This window comes from Ammodytes marinus, assembly GCF_949987685.1.
Source record: "Ammodytes marinus genome assembly, chromosome: 11".
NCBI classification, from domain to species: domain Eukaryota; kingdom Metazoa; phylum Chordata; class Actinopteri; order Uranoscopiformes; family Ammodytidae; genus Ammodytes; species Ammodytes marinus.
The window spans coordinates 6,147,587-6,169,318 of NC_137215.1; the positions used below are offsets into that span (position 1 = coordinate 6,147,587).

The following is a 21,732-nucleotide window of genomic DNA, read 5'->3' on the forward strand; positions in this document are numbered from 1 at the left end:
ATACAGAAGGATTTGTTCATGTCTGATTTATGATGCATTTTTAAGACCTGTACATCGCATTTTTTTATTTATAAAATGACAAAGCCGTTTCTAAAATTGGTTCAGTAAACACGTTGGACACATATTTTAAATAAAAAAAGAATCCAAGTTCGGCTTTATTTTACATCTAGATGTTTGATTTTAAAGAGATACACATTTACCCATCAGTAAAATATCACCAAATTTGCATATTTATTCAAACTTTTCTGAAAATTGTAATAGAAAAATTGTCTTAATGTAAGTTTTCAACTGGTAAAGTTTCACGATGATATATCAATACGTTACACATTTTACCCTATTCACCTGTAGTGTCCCGCCTTGATAGAAAGGGGGTTGGACTTTCAAATCTGGTGCTAGAGTGACACCTTGTGGTTAAACCTAAGAAGTGCATGCAAGTCTATTCTGTATTGGCTACTAAAGTCAAAACACTTTTATATAATGGTAGAAAGTAAACTAACATTGTCTCGCCATCATACACCAGTCATTGTCCTACGAAACTAAATAAAAACGGGGCCATTTCGACACCACGGGAGAGTCAACAACCTTTATTTTATCCATATATGTGCCACTCAGAAATTGGGAAGGTGTTACAGGATTTGCCCTTAAGAGAAGCCTATAATATGGATCATTTACAATTTCTTTCTACAATGAGGCCATTGACAAAAATGAAGGGGAAATAAAAATAAAAGACAAAATGGTCGTAACAGTGTAAACACATGGTAATAATATACAAAAGCAAAATAAAAGCAATAGGTATCAAGTGACATCAAATTAAAATGTAGGGTAGGTTAGTTATGAACAACAAAAGACTCCTGAAAAACCCTAACTTTTTCCTCTTTCAATGAACAGCTCGGCATACATTTCTACATAGCATGCAATAAGGCACCTATATCTAACACAAGGAAGAAACCTATGCTACAGTTTTGAAGCACATATTGTTATCCAAATGAAAAGGAAAAAAAAAAGAAAATATTGCTCACCATATGTTCACTCCCATAAAAACTGTATATCTCTCATTCCCTTTCATACAACCCAAGCCATGTCTAAAAAAATACATCAGTTTGTAAAAGATATTTTACACAGAACAGTAAATAGAGCGCAGTCCATTTGGAATTCGGACAAAAATCTTGTAAAAGTCAGATTCTTATGTAGTCTTTTAGTATACACAATCATTTTTTTTTTCTTCTTAGATCAAATTGTGATATTTTACAGATCCAACAGGAGTAAAGTTACCGATATTCTATACACAGGTAATTGTTGAATCAGTCTCCAAAGCAATAAAAAATGTGTTTTTGTAGTATTATTTCATGTACAATTTGTGCTGAGTACAAGGGGAAAATAACTGCACGGTAAATAATTAGGACACGGATCATGTTAGAATATTCTACCCAGTAGGTTTTTATTTTCTATTATGCATCACTTAATGGCTAAACTGCAAGTCATAATAGAAACAGGGTGTAGTCAGCCAGTATTGCTTACTGTACAGCCTATGCAGAAATATGGGGTCAAGTGATTCAGGAGAACGCTTGTTGTCAAAATCACTTTGTGAAAATGAGTGCACACTAAGTACAGACAGATTGTGAGGAGATATTCACTGATTTTGACAAAAAGCATTCTCCAGAGTCGCTGACTCCACCTTTAAACTCGTACACACATAAGATGAAAACCTTATAATTATACAAGATGGCTCATGTCTGATAGTGGAGCCCAAATTCAAGAACAAGCTGCATGAAAACACCCGCAAAATCTTTTTTTTTTAATCTCCAACACTTAAAAAAACAAATTAAAGTCATAAAAAGGGGGAAGAAAGAAAAAAAAAATGGAGACGAAAGTGGATCTTACTATCAAAAATGTAATCTTTTGGAACAGCACACTAGTCACCTATACATATATATATAAAAGAAAATCGTAAAGTATTTACATTGGATTTCTGCTGTTAACTTCTCGTGGGTTATGTAGGGTGAAAAATAAGTAACTAAATCAAAAACAACAGTTCTTGTTCACCAAGTGTGTTGGTAGCGTTGAATAAAGTTGCAGCTGAAAAGCGCATCATGTGCCCACCTGAATGTACACAAACTGAATTCTTCTATCAAAATGACTTAACCAAAGGGATGAGACATATTCTCCCAGGTAACAATTGTATCATGTAGATCTTCAAATCACATTGAATTTTTTTCTTTTCTTTTAAAAGTGTTCAAAAAGGTCCTGGAGCAAAGTGAAGAACAATCACATACAAACAACAGAGGCTCCTTTCACAATCTATTATTTTAAACCCTCTCTTCAAACCGAGCAGAGTCCCCGGTTCAGCTCTGAATGATAGGCTACACAGTCTTTTTCGGCAATTTCATTTTTGAAGACTCGAGTGTTAGCGTGTCCCGTCTCTTCTCAACTGCTCCACTTCCAACATAGCAATGTGCTGACGTGACCATATTTTGTCTATAGAAAGTTGGGGGCCGTTTTTTCCTGTTGATGCTAGGACCCATCGGTAGGACACAAACAGTGGGTAGAGCATGGATATTATTTGCGCTTGAATGGGGTGGTGGGGGAAGGCATATGGAGAGAGTGGACTGTTTGCTGTGCTCACTGATCTACATGGATCCTATGATGTCTGGAGAGGGACGACGAATGGTTAAAGCCTTTTCCGCACTGTGAACATCTGTAGGGCTTTTCCACAGACAGAATGCGCTGTTTTTGGAAGGCTGCGGTGGGGAAGCCCTTGCCCGTGGGAATGGTGGTGTACTGCTGCTGCGGTGGCGGCGGCGGGGACTGTGGCTGCTGCTGTTGCTGCTTGTTCTCCAGATGAACGCGCTGGTGCCTGGCCAGGGACGAGGAGTGATTGAATCTCTTGCCACAGTGGGCGCAGGTGTAGCTCTTGCCCTCCGAGTGGACTCTTTGGTGCCGGGACAGGGAAGAGGAATGATTGAAGCCCTTGTCACAGTGGTGGCACATGTAGGGCTTGTCTCCTTGCTGGTGCACGCGCTGCTGCTTGGGAGGAGTGCCGTAGGACATGGTCTTCCCGGGCGGCGGTGGGGAAAACACTGGGTTTTGCAGGTGGGTCTTGTGGTGGCGAGAGAGGGAAGAGGAGTGGTTGAAGCCCTTGTTGCAATGTCTGCAGGTGTAGGGCTTGCCTCCCGCGTGGACCTGCTGGTGCTTCTTCAGATGGCGTTTGCGGACAAAACTCTTTCTGCACATGTTGCACTTGTACGGCTTCTCGCCCGAGTGGATCCTCTGGTGCTCTCGCAGGGTGGCAGCGGCCGCAAAACACTTGCCGCATTGTGCGCATCTGTGGGGCTTGTCTCCCAGCACGACGGCGGCGTGGGTCTTCTGATGCTGCTTTAGGTTGGAGGTCGTAGCAAAGCCCTTGCCGCACTGGCCACACGTGTACGGCTTCTCTCGTGCGTGGACTTCCTGGTGCTTTTTCAAATGCCTCCTGCGGACGAAGCTCTTCCTACACTGGGTGCACTTGTAGGGCTTGTCCTCCGAATGCATCTTCATGTGTTCTCTCAGAGTAATGGCCGCCGCAAAACTCTTGCCGCACTCCGAGCATCTGTGCGGTTTGTCTGGCAGATGGATCATCTGGTGGGACTTCAGGCTGAAGGCGTCGATGACATCTTTGCCCATGATTTCCACGCCGGCAGTGTAGGGCTTTTCTTTCATGTGGATCTTCATGTGCTGCTTGAGACTGGCCTCCACGGCAAAGCTTTCGCCACAGTGGACACAGATGTATGGGTTGAGGTCCTTGTGGATCTCAAAGTGTTGGTGAAGATCTGCTATGCTGCCAAATATCTCCCCGCACTCGTTGCACTGCAGGCCGTGGGCTTCGTGGATGATCACGCCGTTCTCAGACTCCACCGTTAACTCCCCGCCGTGGTCCGACTCCACTTTCACCACGTGTTCGTTTTCCGCCTTGAGCAGCACCTCGCCCAGCAGAGCCTCGGCCCCCGTCGTCTTGATCTCCGATGCCGAAAAACAATGCATTTCTCCGTGCTCCACCTTAATGTAATCGTGGTCCGATTCGGCCACGATGGCCTCCACACACGCCACGTGCCCGAGCTCTGAGCCCAGACCTTGGATCTTTAAGTCTCCGCCGTGGATCTCCAGCTCCAGTCCACGCTTCCCGTCTTCTGTCATGATCTCTGTCTCGGCGCCGTAGTGCAGGTCGACATTGTGGGCTATGACACACTCCGACCCAAGTGTGTCAAGGCCCGGCGTGTCACATTCAGTCTCTGACTCGGCCATGAGCACACACTCCAACCCCACGACCTCCGTCTTGAGGCCGGATGAGGACGATATTAAGAGAATCGGGTATAAAGTTTGCTTTGTTTAGCGCAGCGCTGGTGCTCTTGTCAGTAGGGAGACCTGCAAAAGAGGAGAAAGAGGAAACATTAATATGTTGTTTGGGATGACTATTTATAAAACACAAAAAAAATTCAAAGCCTAGACTATGCAAAGACTATTAGGTTAACGGTAGACACCGTAGAACTCAACACCACAAAACAATCTTGACAATTTAACAATTGAAACGATAGAAGAAAGGGTGGAGCAATTTGACAAACAATGTGTTGGCACTTAATTCAACCCGGCGGCACAAAGAATATTGGGACAAGATCGGGTCCCAACCTGCATCAAACATGTCTACATGTTATGAGAACCCAAAACTTGTTTGTCTGTCAAACATTGCCACCATTAATATATAAATAGTCAAATATCAAATTACAAAGAAGCCTAAAGATAAAGTAACTAAACTGCTATAAATTGAATTCCTCCAACTACACATTCCATGTATTAAAAAAAAGATTGTCTTGGAATAGATTGATCGGCTATACACATTAAAAGAATTCACTAAATAGTAAAGCTAGTTAGAAATAGACATCCAGCTACCCACTCTACTGGAGAATGAACTATGCTTTTAGTTTGGGACGACCTGCTCAACCTCAACAAACACAAAATAACACTTAGGTGGTGGCACAACAGCAAAGGGAGGATGTGTGGTTTATTATCAGCTGAACAAAGACAAGTCCTTAATGTTTGATGATATTATTTATTCTGTGCTACTGCATAGCAAGTGGCCCATGTTAAATTGATCTATGAGAGCAGCAGAGTATGTTGCAGTAAGCTCATAATATTGAAGGACTGGGTTTAAACGAGAAATGCATATGTTTAGGGCGTTTAGTATACACACAGTTGTGGTTTAGGTGATAAAATGCATTTCCCATAACTGCAAACCTCATCTGTCAAACAGTATGATTCTGCTTAGCAATCCAGGTGATCATTTGCTAGCTAAATTAGCGCTAAAGGTGAGCTCCAACCAGCTAACATAATTGATAAAAATCAAAGTATACTTGAACTCATGATCAAGCTCCCAATACCGACTTAATCCACACGCCAAACCCAGACAGCCAATGCAATATTAATCTATACACTTCGCAGTGCGTTTCAACAGAATACCGATATTAACACCATGAAGCATTTAAAGAGCAAGGGTTTGTTATTAAACATCGAACTGCTCGTTGCTAGCCTACAAAAACAGCTACAAATAGCCTTCATAGCCGCTAGTTAGCTGGCTATGGTCGAGGGGCGACTGGTTAACGACACAACAGCATTGTGTTAGCCGCTAATGTGTTCACGGTTTAGCCCGCTAACTAGCTTAGTAGCAAAAAAAGCATCTGGCTACTAATTGCAAGAAGGACTTCAACTGCAGTATACTTACATTAAAATAAATCGTCGAATTAAGTCGTTTGGGGATATTTTACTGACGCAACTACAGGACGCGGAAATTCCCCTTGTGCAAGCTTTAACAGGCCATCTTGTTGTGTGCCACAGCAGCACATCCAGCTAGCCAAGATTACATGCTCGCCTAAAATGGCTGCCGCGAGCTAATGTTAGCCACGTTAGCTTCCGCCCTTCAAAACATTGAAATCACCGTGGCAACAACCTCCTAACGAAGTCAAAACCATATTAAACGTAGCCTTGCAGCAAATAGAAATCGTAGTTATAAGTATGATGTGAAATATCGCTGAAAGGGATCGCTTGTGCCAATGGCAAGTCGGTTAGCAGGCTAAAGAGCCACACCAAAATGCTGAAACAAAGATGGCTAACCGTGAGGGAGACGAACACTGCTAGAAAAGCCCGGGAAAGGACACCGTTTACTCACATAACAATCAACGTAGAGCAGAAATCCAACAGCAAACACAGGTAAAAACACGTCAAAAATGCATAACCCTATCACACAAGGGCTTTAAATGCCACATAAACGAGGACACGACGACACTTGGCTGGGAAACGTAGCCCTCCTATACTGCGACAAAACCGCACACACGACTCCAATTGGCGGCCTGTAGCAGCTAATACCAGCAGGCTACGTAGCCATGATGCCAAGCTAACGAGCCAGCTAATCCAGTCTGCTAGCACGGCTACAGCAAGCTCCCCAGTTCTGGTACCACTACTATAACACTAAATCGGAATATTTGCTCAAAACGACCATGTTTAGTGTGGTTATGAATACGCAGATAGGTAAATTAAAAAAGGCGGATTAGGCCCAAATCTACAGACATCATTTCTACATAAAATATCCTGGATCAGATTCAAAGCTGAAATAACTCCATATGCCAGTAAATCGCTGCTTTTCCATCAGCACAAAACCTTACAACAAGAATAGTACGAATCAAGGAAGGCCTGTATTTTTCCATTACAAAGTTCGTTACAATCACAACTAGAGACAAATAGAGCCATACAAAGAAATCCAAACACTGAGGACTGTAATAGACAATAAATAAGAGTATATACAGATAAACACACACTTCCCTCTTCAATAACGCTGATACTATTCATGAAAAAGTTGAACTTAAAACGATGAATAACCATCGGGACTGAGGAGGATTACACCGGTTTCAAAATATAATAATTCGTGCAAGCCGACACCCACCTTTATGTCCTTTTTTTAGTTTCGATTGCAGAAGAAAAGAGAAAAAAAAATCGTTTGTTTATACGCTACAAACTCTGGCTTGAGTAGGGGCTTTGCAAGCTGTAGTCAGGCTCGGCAAGCTGCTGTGGCTGAGTGTGTCTTCCTCTCTCTGGGTCTCTGTGCGAGTAGCTGGCGCCACAGCTCATCTGGCGCCAACGTTGAGCTACCGACGCACTTTAGCGAAAGCAACGAAATGTCGCTACAACACAGCACGGCGCAATGTACGCCCCCTGCAGGCTCGGGGTGGTAGTGAAAATAGCACATAAAACACTTTGTTTATGATATTCAATTGAGAATTATTATGAAGGACTAAAAAATAAACAAGATAGTAATGTATTGTAGTCTAATTCCAGTGGCCGAAATAGTGATCCACATCATTTGGCTAGATTTACTGGTTCTAAATCAATATATTTTATTTTCAGTTTTTTAGAACACTTTGAAAAAGTCAGTATATTGCCACAATGGTAGAGCGTATTCATCCTTATTGACAAATATTTTACTAACACCACTGTGATATATAGTGTGGGGAACAATACAAAATGTAAACTATGCTGAGTGGGTGGGTGTCTGCTTGCTAATTGCAAAAATGTGGCAAGCTATGCCACACTACTTTGAAATGATCACATTCAATGTTTATGTGATTTCCCTTCTTAATGTATGAACTAGTTATTTCTTCCACTAAAGTTCCATGGGAATTTAAAAGCTCATAAATCTAAAATTGCCTACAACAGCCATATATTTCTTTGTAGGTTTTTCAGTTGTAGCTTTGAGGAGAATTGTCATCTTGTTAAGATTTCATACAGATGCTAAACAGTTCTTTTAGTATATAGGATACTTTATTTGAGGAATATATTTCATGTAGTAATGAATTAGTCACCAAGATGAGGCTGTTTTCCCATTGCCAGAGTTGGTAAATTAAAATACCCTGATAATATGGGCACCACATACAGTATATGGTACATATCATGGGCAGAAGGAGTCTAAAAATAGTCATAACAGAAACAAACAAAAAGTAAAGGTCATTCATTCCTCACAGTGTAAGGGCTTTATAAATCAACTTTTCTTCATCTAGCCAAGATGTAAAATACCATAAAGCGTGTTAATATCAAAACATATATATAATTATTATTATTTTATTTTACTTCCATTATTTTAAGTTTTAACTTATTCTGGGAATAAGTGAGAAGTGTAATTGTGTCACCAGAATAATATAATGGACCCAACATCTGCTTTGTGTTTGTATATTCCTGTGGTCCTTCAGATGTTTGTGAAGGCGTTCCTGTGCAAACAACAGCCAGATCTAACTTTGAATTTGGTTTGAATCATATGTAGATTATTGCCACCTTTGCAAAACAAATGTAGCAACCACATATAAATGCAGATTTCCTCCCTTTCAAATTTTTCCGATTTCCGAAAATAGATAACCTCAGACACACACACACACACACACACACACACACACACACACACACACACACACACACACACACACACACACACACACACACACACACACACACACACACACACACACACACACATGCCCCTCCCCCCCACACACACACACACACAGACACACCCAGTCCCATGTGCAATATTGACAAAAATATAATTTTATTTAAATACAGCTCTGAAAACAAATTAAGAGACCTCTCCAAATGATCAATATCTCATAGACTTACTGTAACATATAAAGACTTCTGTTTTATGTCAAGTCCTTCGTCAAAGCCTTCTTTGTTTGTTTAAGGCAGTGCATTTGTTGTAACACCCATTCCCTGACTAATAAATGCCCAACCAGGAATACTGGTTTTACAGAGAGAGTAGAGTACATAGCTGACATTCTGTCACACACACAGCGCCAGTCACACAGTTTCACTGAAGCTGTTCGCGTCAAGGAACTAAGGAACTCTAATTTTCTCTCCAAATACAGCCTCCTGATCACTTTTACTCAGCTGTGGATCTGAGCACACTTTACTAAGAGGTTCCAACATTGCTACAGAGCACCTGTGGATATATTTCTGCCGGATATTTTTTTCTAATTTCTTTAATTCTTTTAATTTCTGGCAAAAATGTCCCGCGCAGGCAGTCTGGATTTGGACAGATACAGCACCTTGGAGACAAGTCGTCGCTCCACCGGTCGTAGCACTAGTCAGCCCAGGGCCCAGGCAGCCAGGAACGGTGAAGTGGAGTGTGACTTCTGCACCACACGGAAGGATAAGGCCGAGTTCTCTTGCCTTGTGTGCTTGGCGAACTACTGTGAGACCCATGTGCAGTCTCACTACGACTACCCTGCCCTGATGAAGCACAAGCTGGTGAAAGCCACGGGCCAGATGAGAGAGAAGATGTGTGCGCAGCATGACAAGCTGCTGGAGGCCTTCTGTCGCACAGACCAGACGTCGGTGTGTGTGCTGTGTATGATGGACGAACACAAAGGCCACGACATAGTGCCCGCTGGAACAGAGAGGACCGAGAAACAAGTGAGTGATGAAAACTATCTGGACTTTTTTTTTTAATCAATGAGTTAGTTAGTTAGTAAGTTGGTTTATTAGGATCCCCATTAGCTTCTGAAGTACCAGAGACCTCACACCAGTGAGGTCTCTGGTACTTCCATCCCCAGCAGGAGAGTTAGTTAGTAAAACTAGTGTATACCACGGTGCCCACCATCTCTACCTTTGTGTCCTTGGGCAAGGCACGCACTGCTCCATGGACACCACACTGGCTGACCCTGCGAGGCTGATAGTAATAGTTTGTCTGCATTGTTGTCACCGTCCCCTAATCATGTCAACTTAAATGCAATTCCCTCAACAGAAACAACTTGGCACCACGCTGCACAAATCTCAAGGGAGGATTGACCAGAGAATTAAGAAGTGGCAGGACCTCCGACAGGCTGTGGAAGCAGTTAGAGTAAGTTGCAACACTTTAGACGTAAGATGATGCAGAGAAAAATAGTTTTCTATTGTACAATGTTAAAATCTCTGTAATCTGTTATATTGGAATGATTGCTCCTAACTTCTAGCTTCAACCACTCTACCACTCTGATTAACTATGAGAGTTGTAACTGTTTGTACACATTATTTATTTATCAATTTTGTCCTATATTTATAATTGCATTACCAGTTATTGATTTCTTTTTGTGCAACACTCAGGATTTTGTCTTGTGCTGGTTGCTATGTATCTGTGAGTGTTTAGTTTTGTGTCTGTGTTTGTTATTTGTCAGCGGGAAGCCTGGGATCGGGGAAAAATGGAAAACAAATTATGATATGTAAAACAAGGTTAGATAGGCGTACTATTCCACTTTGTCATTCAATATAAATACTGTATAAAAATAAAAAAATAAAGTAGTGGCACATTTTTAATATTAATCCATAAACAAGCAATATATGGCCAGGCAATAGAAAAACAAATGCACCTTCTTCATAACAGAACCTACTATCATGATAATAATAATTGTCCAATGTTAAAAATTCTCCCCCTCTTTCTCGTGCATCTCCTCAGCACTCTGCTCAAACGGCCCTGGAGGAGAACGAGCGCGTCTTCACCGAGCTGCTGCTTTCCATCGAGAGGAAATACACCGAGGTGAAGCAGAACATCCAGACCCACGAGAAGACGGTGGTGACCCGAGGAGAGACGCTGCTGGACCGGCTGGAGGAGGAGATCACGCTGATGAGGAAGAGACACACGGACCTGGAGAAGCTCTCACACACTGACGACCACATACACTTTCTACAGGTCAGGCTGACTTTTTTTAACTGAAGAACGGTTGTAGTAGGCTATTATGTGATGTTTTGGCTATTTGCTAGACATGTTGTCACCTCACTCATCTCTATCTTCTACCTTCCACCTTATGTGAGTCTGACTTAGTACTTAAAGGTGCAATATGTAACTCTGGTTGAGTCTGAGAAGTGAACATTTTCTAAGGTTTGTTCTCATAGCAAAATAAACTAACCTCCTCACAGGAAAATTGGATTCCTGGAACACTGTTTGAAGTTAGAAAGCAGCAGGGCCCATACATATTCCAGTCAAACGTTTGGTTCCAGGTGCCTCAAAATAATTTGACTTTGATTCATGATTATAGAATTATTTAAAGTATTACATGTGCCCCAAAACGGTTGTATTCTGTAATGTTTAGGCTATTTGCTAGACATATCTCCTCTCTCATCTCCACCTTAAACCTTATTTTCGTTTCTACTAGAGCTGGCAGTCTCTGTCGGGACCCTCTGGATATGAAGATCTCAACAACATCAGTGTCGCTCCAAACTATTCCTTTGAATCCACCAAGAGAGCCATCGCATCGCTGAAGCTCCAAGTAGAAGAAGTCAGCAAGACGGAGATGAGCAAAATCTCAGGAACAGGTGGACTACTTTGTCTTTATTCATTCTCAAGTAGCACTGATGACACTCTACAAAGGGTTTTATTGTTTTATAGGAGTATTGATCCATCTTTTATTTATTTATTCCATGATTATCGAGTTCTCTTGGATTTTAGTTTCTGATTTTAATGTGTTGCTTTGTCTGTCAAGGGGGAGTCTTGTTCGTGATTTTTCTCCTATAAAGCACTTTGTGTTGCCTTCGCTGTGTTCATGTATTCATGTATAACTGCAAGATTGTAGCAGCTTATACTGATATGTTGTGTTTTTATCCGTCTCTTTATAGTGAAGGAAGTCTACATCACGGAGGAAGTCAAGCCAGAGACACGGAGAGAGTCCATTATGAGGGACGAAGTGAAGACGAAGGAAGAACCAAGAATGAGAGAGGAACCATGGATGAGAGAAGAACAAAGGACACAAGATGAATCCAGGTCAAGAGAAGAACCCAGGACCAGGGAGGAACCGAGGACCAGAGGAGACTTAAAGAAATGTGAGTTATTAGATTAGCCTTACAGAGAAACCAGCCTTTGACAGGTTCAGAAAATAAACAGTTTCTAATAAAAAAACAAAACATAAAATGCTTAGCCACATTTTAAATAAATCAAATAAAATGAAGTGTTTGGTTGACGACTCCCAGGTAGGGAAGGATTAGGAAACTTCAAGCACCGACTTTGCAAAGGCAGTATTCTGTAGAAACAAGGTTATAAAGCAGGAATGTGTCCATCCCAAGCAAAGGGATGAGTTATTGATCGGGCGAAACCACTGAAACAAGTGTTACGGAAAGTATGCTGCTTGCTCGCAGAACGGGTTTGGTCGGATGTAAGAAGAAAGCAAGTTACAGTTCAGTATAAAGCAAACACAGGTTTTCCTGCTTTTACTGCGCCCGTGGCAACTAAGCATTTCAACACAATGATGCAAAGGAGTTACAAGCCAAAGGTTTGAGTGGACTAACTTTGTCATTCCTGAACAGATTAGTGTCAGAAGTATTTTAGTTAGTTAGGCAAATTCGTAGCAAAAGAAGAGATGTTGAACTGCGATATTAGGCTCAGATAGAAACATGTCATCTCAAACAAGACACATATCAAAATGTGTAATACATTTAAAGCTATATTGCGTAACTTTTTCATATTAATGCATTACAATCTAGCTATCGTCAAACGAGGTGACACAAGTTGATTAAGCCTATCAGCTCCACAAAACTCTCTCTGCTTTTCTCAGTATGGCAGTGTTTACAAACTGGTGTCGCCCCCTGACACTGGCACAGGAGCTCAGAAAAATCCCAAGAAGTAGAGCCCAAGAAATGTTTCAGTTATTGATTCTACTGCTCAGAGAAAACCTGTACGTACAGCAGAAGTTATAATAACAGCCATGTGCGATTACCGAAGGCAGTGCTGTTGTTTTTACTCAGAATCCCTCTTGGGGGCGACAAAGTTACACACTATAGCTTTACACTGTAAAACCAAGACTTATCAACAACACATAGAGGACTGATTTTTATATTCCTACATTGTTCAGACTCTTGCCAGTTGATTCTGGACGTGAACACCATACACCCGAGCCTTCACCTTTCAGAGGGAAACCGAGCAGCGACCATGAAGAACGAGCCACGGAACTACCCCGACCACCCAGGGAGATTCGACCACTGGCAGCAGGTGAGGGTTTACTGTCCCAGCTGTTTATGTAAAGACAAAGAGGGCAGTTTAAAAGAAGGGGGCATACAACATCTTGAATTCAGACTTCAAGGTGGAGTCAGAAATTCTGGAGGTTGCTTGTTGTTAAAATTACTTTTTGTCAAAATCCGGGAATATCTCTGTCCGTATACTGCGTGTGCGCTGAAAAAAGTCCAGTGTTAGTTCACAGCCTAGTCTCTGAAGACTGGTATGTAAACAAAGTGGCTCACCGTATCTAGCAACATGTCTGTTTACAGAGCCTAGGCTGTGTATTAGCAGCAGTACAGGTAACGGATCATGGGGAGAGATTCACTTATTTTGACAAAAAGTGATGATGACAATTATTTTTTCCAGAATCGCTGACTCCACCTTTAAGAGTAGTCCTGATGCAGAAAGTAAAAACTTGCTCTTTTAATAATAATTCATTCCATCATCTAAATTCCAGGTGTTGTGCAGGGACAGCCTGGCGGACACTCGTTGCTACTGGGAGGTGGACTGGAAGGGGACGGAGGTGGACATGGCCGTCGCCTACAAGGGAATCCGCCGTAAGGGAAACAGCAACGACTGCAGCCTGGGCTGGAACAACAAGTCCTGGAGTCTGTACTGCTCCGAGGCCAAATTCTCCTTCGTGCACAACAACAAAAGCACAGATATCCCGGCACCGCGGTCATCTCGTATCGGCGTCTATGTGGATCAGGCGGCGGGTACACTCGCATTCTACAGTGTCTCTGACGGTGTACGGCTCTTACACAGAGCCCAGGTTACGTTCACAGAGCCCATCTACCCTGCTTTCAGTGTGTGGGGATTTGGTTCTACCATAAGACTGTAGGACAGTGGGAAAGGGGACAGAATGATCTTTATTCAGATCAGATGTACAAAGTATCTATGTACATTTTAAATTAGGGGATTCATTCTTCTTTGTGTTAGAAAGAAATCCATTCATGATTGAACTATGGTATCAGTGCTCCAAAATAATCTGTCTTTGTGGTTTTTATCACTGACTGTTGCTTTGTGTGAATCTATTCTAAAGAGATTATAAATTGTATTTAAGAAAAAAACAATGCTGTTATTGAGCGCCCACACACACACACACACACACACACACACACACACACACACACACACACACACACACACACACACACACACACACACACACACACACACACACACACACACACACACACACACCCACACACACACACACACACACATGCCTTAAATACAATTTATATTATTAATTATAATATATTATTTGAATTTCTTTGTATCATATTAATTTGATTATTACTTTTGATATAATAATAATAATAATAATAATAATAATTTGTATTACTTTAATTTGTATTACTACTATTGTTATGGCATTTGTATGTATATATATTTTTCTTTGCTTTGGCAATATTGTTCTTATATCATTCATGACAATAAAGCTTATTGAATCGAATCGATAATCATGTTATTTTCTTCATGTCTCATATCTTTTTTCTATTATTATTATTATTATTATTATTATTATTATTATTATTATTATTATTATTATTATTATTATTATTATTAATAATAATATTAATAATTTAAAACATGTTATATTGTATAGCTCATTTACATTTCCTGTATGCTTTAAATGCGGTTGAAGTACAAAACTAATCACAGTTTCTAAAACTACCAAGTTCTAACTGATTTATCTGGGGCTTTAAATATGGATTTGCAGAAGACAGCTGTCTCTGTGATGAGGATCTTATGGACAGTAGCTCAACATTACTGGAGTCACAGTTGTTTTTCGCACTTGTGTCAGTCGGTCAGAGTGAACAGTGCAAAGTGTGTGCACTATATGTACAGATTCAGAAGCATATATAAATACACTTTAAGGGTTATATATTAATAGCCCTAGATATTGACAGTGTTAACATGTACAGCAATTATAGCAGGCAGGACATGTATAAGCGCATATAGTGCAGCAGGTGTAAGTATAGCCTACAAGTTATGCAAAGATTGCAAACAGTAAAACATTGTTATTATTATAGGCATATTGAGGCCATTTCTCATCAATCATTACCAGACACTGGGCTAGTGCATACTGCTTTACAGCAGTCATCACTAGGGAAACAGAGACATTAAGAAGTTAAGCTCCAGGTGGCAGCAGAAACACATTTTGTTGGACCCACTGGATTTGATTCTTGGAGCACATACAGACACACACACATAAACACACACACACACACACACACACACACACACACACACACACACACACACACACACACACACAAATCCTTGCTTTACATACTGGGTTTCAAGTTTCACCAATTATTTTAATTGGCCTATACTTGTTGCCTTAGATGTCTCAGTTTATTGTGAGAGAAGAAAAATGGTCCAGTATTATCAATTAACCTCCACTTCACTGCATTATGACAAAGGGTCTGTGGAATAACTGTGATGATGAGCTGAACAAATGTTATAATTTACCCCCCCCCCCCCCAATTAAAAAACAAAACAAATCAGAAACTTAATATTGAATGGTTATGAGCTGAACCAGTGATTTCTGTTTATTAGTGAACTGTTTGAAATGTTTGGTTCATCTGTTCAAATTGCATTGTGCTTGTTTTGTACAAAGGGGCTGATGTGTCTAAGACAACCGAGTTAAACATCATGGACACTGATGTAATGTATTTCTATCAATGAATTGGCAAATGTATGAAACAATAGGACCTGAATCGTTCTTAACTTTTAAACACGATCAATATTATTGCATATGTTAGCATGTTGCTGAGGATCCCGTTTGTCTTTTGAATTGCTTTTAATTGTCTGTATTACTTCAACATATTCAATAATTGTGCATACACATAAAGCCCATCAAGAAGTTGTTTGAGATTAGTCTAAATGAAGAAAAAAAAGTATCATCATGTGTTGGAAACAGTGAAATATTCTAATACTGTAAAATAAAGAAATAATAAAATACACAAAAGGGGCTTTTTTGGTCCTTTTGCTGTGGACGCCGCCCATACGGCGCGCAGCCACACCTGAATGCAACGTCCACCGCTACTACTACAGGGGGGCGGAGTTAAACAGCTGGAGGCTGTGGAGTGTCTCGTGGCGGCGGTGAGTGCATGTGAGCGCGAGCCTTCCCCCACTGCAGGCAAAGCGAGTACGGCTACCAACGGGGAAGAAAAATACTGGATTGATGTAAGAAACAAGATTTGAACGTGCTCAGACGCGGTGGAATAGTTTTTTGGGCTGCCAAAACTGTGGAGGAGACTTCTGCGTACTCAAATATACCAAGAAATAAAAAATAAATTCAACAGGGGAAACTTTCTAGCGCACAGTGAACGCAAGGTGAGTAGTCTCAGATTTTTCCTTTGATGTCCGTCGTTGCTATAGCTAGTAACTAAACTGGAAGGTGAGTCTGCTGGATGCAGATGAGATGGGATGTGTAGCAAACCAGTCACATTTGCATAAAAACAATTACTAAGACAATTGACAAAATAATCAATAGCCTATACATTTTCTGTCATATGACCAATCAATGAATCGACTGTGTTAAAGTCCTACTTGCATGAACTTTTGGTATGTTTTATTTAGATTCTAAAAAACTGTGTTTTGTGTGAAAAAAATATATTAGCTTAGCTAGAAACTAAATTTTTGATAAAATAATTGTAGTGGAGTAAAAAGTCACCTCCACCTCCTGTGTAGAGGAGTAAAAGTAGTCATATAATGTAATTCTCAAGTAAAGCAGAAGTACCCCAAATGTTTACGTAAGTAGCCTACAGTACTTGAGTGAATGTACTTAGTTACTTTCCACCACTGCAATCTAGACATGGCTTGTAAATGAAAAGATATAGCCTGAGTAAACCTAATAGGTCCAAGAAGTAAACCTATGGTATCAGAGTTAAACAACTAATTAACAAGGTAAGCTATCACTCCTATTAAATCAACAAGTGCAACAATGTAAAGGTTCCCAAACAAAGTTTTATCTAAGAAAAAAAATATATAAACTGGTGATTGAATAAAAAAAAGTACTACAAGATTCAGTGTGCAACATTTCTTCATCAAGCTGGTAAATAAACACACAAGATAAAAGATAAGACAATAAAAACTGTAAAAAAGGGACTTAAGACAGTAAAAGCCATAAAACATGAAAAATATAATACACTGTGTGCATGTAGGCCTACTGCGAATGGTTCATTTAGCAATATGTAGGCCTTCTAGACATAATATGAAAGCTTCACAAAAGCATCACATAATCAAGGGACATGTTGCTTTTTCTATTGTAACATCATCCTCTTAAAACGGTCTTTTCTACATTCATTTGCAATGAGCATCACATAACCATGACTACTAGGTATACATCCACTTGAACTGGCAAGGCTTGATGATGATGACAAAGTATAATGGTTACTTTATGATTACTATGGGTACAATATCCTATCCTAAATTTTCCCATTCTCTTTGTCATTCACCAGCTGTAACGACCCATCTGTCCTTCCTGTGCCCTATCCGCCGTCCTGCGTCTTCCAGACATGAATCAATCAGAGGCCGTGCAGATGTCCGTCCCACTCAGTTAAATGTTAGAACTACTTGAGCAGATATCGCTCGGCTGGCCCAAGAGGAAAAAGAAGAAAGGGGCTTTTTACCACGGAGCTGGAAGATGTCTCTCTGGATGATCCTGCCCGTTAGCCTTCCGGTCCTCACCATCACCGGGATATGGGTCGTGTAAGTTTTGAATTGTTTCTATTAAAGGTGGAGTCAGTGATTGTGGAGGATTGTTTGTTGTCAAAATCCCTTTTTGTCAAAATCAGTGAATATCTCATCGTGATCCGCTACCTGTCCGTAAAAAAAAAAACTGGTTCTAATACACAGCCTAGGCTCTGTAAGTGGGCATGTTGCCAGCTATGATGGGCCCCCTTTGTTTACATACCTGTTAACAGAGCCTGGGCTGTGTAATAACACTGGATTTTTTTTCAGTGCACACACAGTATGGATAGGTAGCTGATCAAGAGGAGATATTCTCTCATTTTGACAGAAAGTGAATTTGACAACAAGTGTTCTCCAGAATCACTGACTTCACCTTTAAGTCTATGTCACTATGAAAGCTCAAGTTCCTCATCAATTCAGCTGAGACGGAAATTACGTTTCAACATATATTCCTGATTTGAATAAATGCTAAGTGGGGCTTAACAGTGGCATTAAATCTCAGCATCAACATCACTGATGCACATAATGTGCAATAGGGTAATAAAGCAAATTCGGCCCATATGGCGCTCTGTATAAACCAGTTTACTGCCTAATAGCACCATAAAAACTGGTTTTACACCCACCTGCCATTAACCAATCACAATCATTGACAGATTTATACATTTTACGGTTTGAATATCTAATGAATAACAAGCCTCTCGTCCGGATTTTTTCATCTATTTCTATTTTCTTTCTTTGCAAATTCCATTTAAAGTTGAATACTATGTAGTGATACTAAGTTCATATTCTGACAAAGTACAAATCTGCTGTGTATGTGTAAGCCAGAAGGTTTGGATACCTCAGCCTCTGTTGCCTGTAGCAGAGCAACGCTGCATATTTACCCTGACATTCCTGGTAGCCATGGCAATAGCATGATGTGGATTAACTCTTTCTGGGAACGATCTGGGATTATCACGCCCGTCTTAAAGGTGGAGTCAGCGATCCGGCAAAATCAGTGAATGTCTCCTCACGATCCGCTGCTTTTCTCTAATAAAACAAATCCAGTGTTAATACTCATCCTAGGCTTTGTAAACAGGTATGTTGCTATGCCCCCCTTTGTTTACATACCCGTTTACAGAGCCTAGGCTATTTATTAACACAATTTTTTTTTTTTATGTATGGATTGGACAGGTAGCGGAACGTCAGGAGATATTCACTGATTTTGACAATAAGTGATTTTGACAACAAGCGTTCTCCAGAATTGCTGACTCCACCTTTAAAAGTGATTGTGCAGGTTGGCAGTATACAGTAGATGCGGTTCGTTATGTAAGCAGATGTACAGAGTGAGTGATTAGCTCCCGGTGATGTTGGGACTGACAGCTCTCCTCCCTTCTCTGTTATTACTGTGAGAGCAGGAATGTAAACCCCAGGGGGAGTGAGAGACAGATGGCCCCATTCCAAATCCTTGTAATTCTGATTTAAGGCAACGTGTTACATCTATGATGATTTACATTGGGAGAGTAAGCTGTTGAATCAGATGCCAAAGGTAACTCTGTGCTCACCAACTAAATGTTTCAGCAGCCTGGCCGTTTCACAGTCCAACCAATCAACAATTTGTTCTTCATACGTCATACATAAACTTAAAAAATAAAATGTTAACAATTTTTTACTTTTATTTGTTAATGAATTACACATTTAAACAAAAACAACACAATTCACTTCATTTTATGGCCCAAAATGTGTGTACCGTACTTTTCGGACTATAAGCCGCAACTTTTTCCCCATTTTTCGACCCTGTTATTACACAGCACAGTATATATTCTGTAGCTACTAGGAATGGGCGTTAGTAATCGAGTACTCGAGTACTCCTCGTTTCAAATGAACTCGATTGGTGGATGAGGAAAATCGTTTTTTTTTTTTTTAGTGTCTGTAGCCTTTAGGCCGGCCGGCGGGCCGCCCCTATTTTAAAATGTGTACAAAACGGCACAAAACGGATAAAATAAAGTTTAACAAAATCAAGTATTTTGTTGCAAGTGCAATAAACTGAGCGTTGTGTCAAACATCAACTGCTAATAACTGCCACCTCCGTTCCACCGCGGCGCAGCCTGTGTTCTCCACAGCACCGCGGAGCTGAACACGGTCTCTCCTTTCTTCTCCAGAACATTTTCATGAATATAACTGTCCAATTATTTCAAAGCAGATGATAAAGTTACGTTTATAAAAAGGGGAGATGACACCTGTTACTCTCAGTTAGTAATGAGTAGACTCCAGGTGAGCATGCAAGGTGCTCTCCGCTTGGAAAGAAAAGAAGAAGCAAGGCTTACTTCAGACACATTCGCTCCGAGCCAACAACAGTTAAGAAGCCTTCAATAGGGAATATGGGGATAAGATTCAAAAACCGACCGGTGTAACGTTCCGTTAATGAGGAATTAGTTGCGGTAATTATTCACGGACACGGAGTGAGCATTACGCGGTTGGATATAGGCCTACAACTATCTGCTTTGTTGAGTTATTCATATGTAATTGTAGGACAATCATTTTATATTATCTGCTGCACTTCTTATTTTAAATGGTGACTTAGGCAATTTTATTTTGTTACAACTACAGCCCATGCTTTTTTTCTCCCCATCGCAGACCTACTGGATTGGTTTAAATTGTGGCCCGTCTATTTAATTACTTTCAGTGAGGAAAATGTGTTTTAAACTTGTGGAAAAAAATCCTTAATATCATATGGCAACTGTGACTGTTTGACATAAGCATTGAGCGCTTTATTGCTGTGAACCATTGTTCTGTAGACAGATGCGTTGCGTTCTAAAAATAGAAAAAAGTTTAACGAGGAATCGATTGATCCTCGAGGAATGCAAGCGATCACACGAGTTGCGAAAACACTCGTGCCCATCCCTAATAGCTACTATTGCACTAAATGGTAACACTTACGTACGTTATGCAAATATGCAACTTGTTTGTTGAAATGTTAATAAATGGGAGCTTCCTCAAGCAGCCATCTCTTTCCCAACAATCCCCTCTGTGCACGAACTCTTACATATGGTAATTAAACATTATAACACCTGCGGCTTATAGTCCAGTGCGCCTTATATTACGGAAAGTACGGTAGTTTCATTTACTTTACTTTTTTACATTTTAAAAAATGGCAAAAAAGTAATTTTAACTTATTGAATCACTTTAGCAAGTAGTTGAACTACCAGCAAGCTTCTTCAAAATGTAGTTACACTGTTAGTTTAATCTAGTTCACTACTCCATAACACTGCCAATATAGGTAGTGTTTATTCAGGTGCACAGGCCTTTGCAGAAGAGAAGCTATTAAAGTTGTTATTTAGACCTGCTGTGAGTTGGAGAACTTGCAGGTGTAGATCAGCGCTGGCCATTGACAATTTTCTTTAATTGTTTTGTCTCTGAGGCAGAAAGTTGATCTGAGTGAAGAAGCCAAACGGGGCCGCCTGTCGCCCCATTGCCTTCCTGTAACCTTGACAAGGGCGCCTTGTTTCTAAGAGCAGTCGAGGGCCTTTTTCCCGGGTAGTGGAATGTCAAAGGATGTGACATGTTGCGTAACTCCCTCTTTCACTGTGTGGGTGATGGGTAGTGGTGGTGGGGGTAAGGTAAATACTGTGCAAGGAAGAGAGTTAGCAGAACTTTTACTCAGCATCTGGTGGCCATGCCCATGCAGTGTAGGAGAGGACCAGGCTTATGCCACCCAAGAGTTTTGGATTAATCATTTTTTCCTGACCTTTTATGAATCAAGTAATGTGTTCTAGAACTGAAGTTAGGCTCTGCTGTAGATATTAGCAGTATACTTTTCCCCAGTTAGCTTTAAAATACTGTATATTTTAGGTGCCACAGCCGCCCAGCAAGAGAAGAAACACTAGCCTATACTGCTAAAAACGCATTCATACTAAAGGCATCACACCCTTTTCCTGTGGTCTCTGCATGTGTTATTTTTGCACTGCGTTTTGGAATTTTTTTCTCATTCATACCAGACTTTTCCATGAGACTTTTTTCCT

At 40.6% G+C, this 21,732-nt stretch overlaps 3 protein-coding genes across 4 annotated transcripts in view; 2 read left to right on the forward strand and 1 right to left on the reverse strand.

Moving 5' to 3' along the window:
• Positions 1 to 569: 569 nt before the first annotated feature.
• Positions 570 to 7,117, reverse strand: LOC307257926 (uncharacterized protein). 2 transcript variants are annotated; one of them, XM_080037289.1, is made up of 2 exons: positions 6,965 to 7,117; positions 570 to 4,398 (listed from the first exon to the last, which is right to left on the reverse strand). In XM_080037289.1, the coding sequence occupies exon 2, from the start codon at positions 4,276 to 4,278 to the stop codon at positions 2,620 to 2,622; it is 1,659 nt and encodes a 552-aa protein (XP_079893415.1). In that variant the 5' UTR covers positions 4,279 to 4,398; positions 6,965 to 7,117; the 3' UTR covers positions 570 to 2,619. The 2 variants fall into 2 exon arrangements, with proteins under 2 accessions (XP_079893415.1, XP_079893416.1); XM_080037290.1 differs by lacking the exon at positions 6,965 to 7,117 and adding an exon at positions 6,194 to 6,262.
• A 1,757-nt stretch (positions 7,118 to 8,874) lies between these two features.
• On the forward strand, positions 8,875 to 14,209 carry ftr14l (finTRIM family, member 14-like). The gene is made up of 7 exons (XM_080037292.1): positions 8,875 to 9,480; positions 9,812 to 9,907; positions 10,499 to 10,732; positions 11,196 to 11,355; positions 11,656 to 11,859; positions 12,885 to 13,021; positions 13,485 to 14,209. Exons 1-7 carry the CDS (start codon positions 9,073 to 9,075, stop codon positions 13,866 to 13,868), a joined length of 1,623 nt encoding a protein of 540 aa, XP_079893418.1. The 5' UTR covers positions 8,875 to 9,072; the 3' UTR covers positions 13,869 to 14,209.
• A 1,977-nt stretch (positions 14,210 to 16,186) lies between these two features.
• The window catches only part of LOC307257458 (transmembrane protein 150A), a 30,526-nt gene continuing 24,980 nt past the window's right edge, over positions 16,187 to 21,732 (forward strand). The window contains exons 1-2 of the mRNA XM_080036697.1: positions 16,187 to 16,375; positions 17,503 to 17,752. Of these exons, the coding sequence (XP_079892823.1) occupies positions 17,688 to 17,752 (65 nt within the window). The 5' untranslated portion in view covers positions 16,187 to 16,375; positions 17,503 to 17,687. The remainder of the gene's footprint in view (positions 16,376 to 17,502; positions 17,753 to 21,732) is intronic.

Coding starts and splice junctions, on each gene's coding strand:
- LOC307257926 (XM_080037289.1), bottom strand. CDS start 4,278: ATGGCCGAGTCAGAGACTGAATGTGACACGCCGGGCCTTGACACACTT.
- ftr14l (XM_080037292.1), top strand. CDS start 9,073: ATGTCCCGCGCAGGCAGTCTGGATTTGGACAGATACAGCACCTTGGAG. Junction 9,908..10,498: donor AGGCTGTGGAAGCAGTTAGA/GTAAGTTGCAAC, acceptor GCATCTCCTCAG/CACTCTGCTCAAACGGCCCT. Junction 11,356..11,655: donor GAGCAAAATCTCAGGAACAG/GTGGACTACTTT, acceptor GTCTCTTTATAG/TGAAGGAAGTCTACATCACG.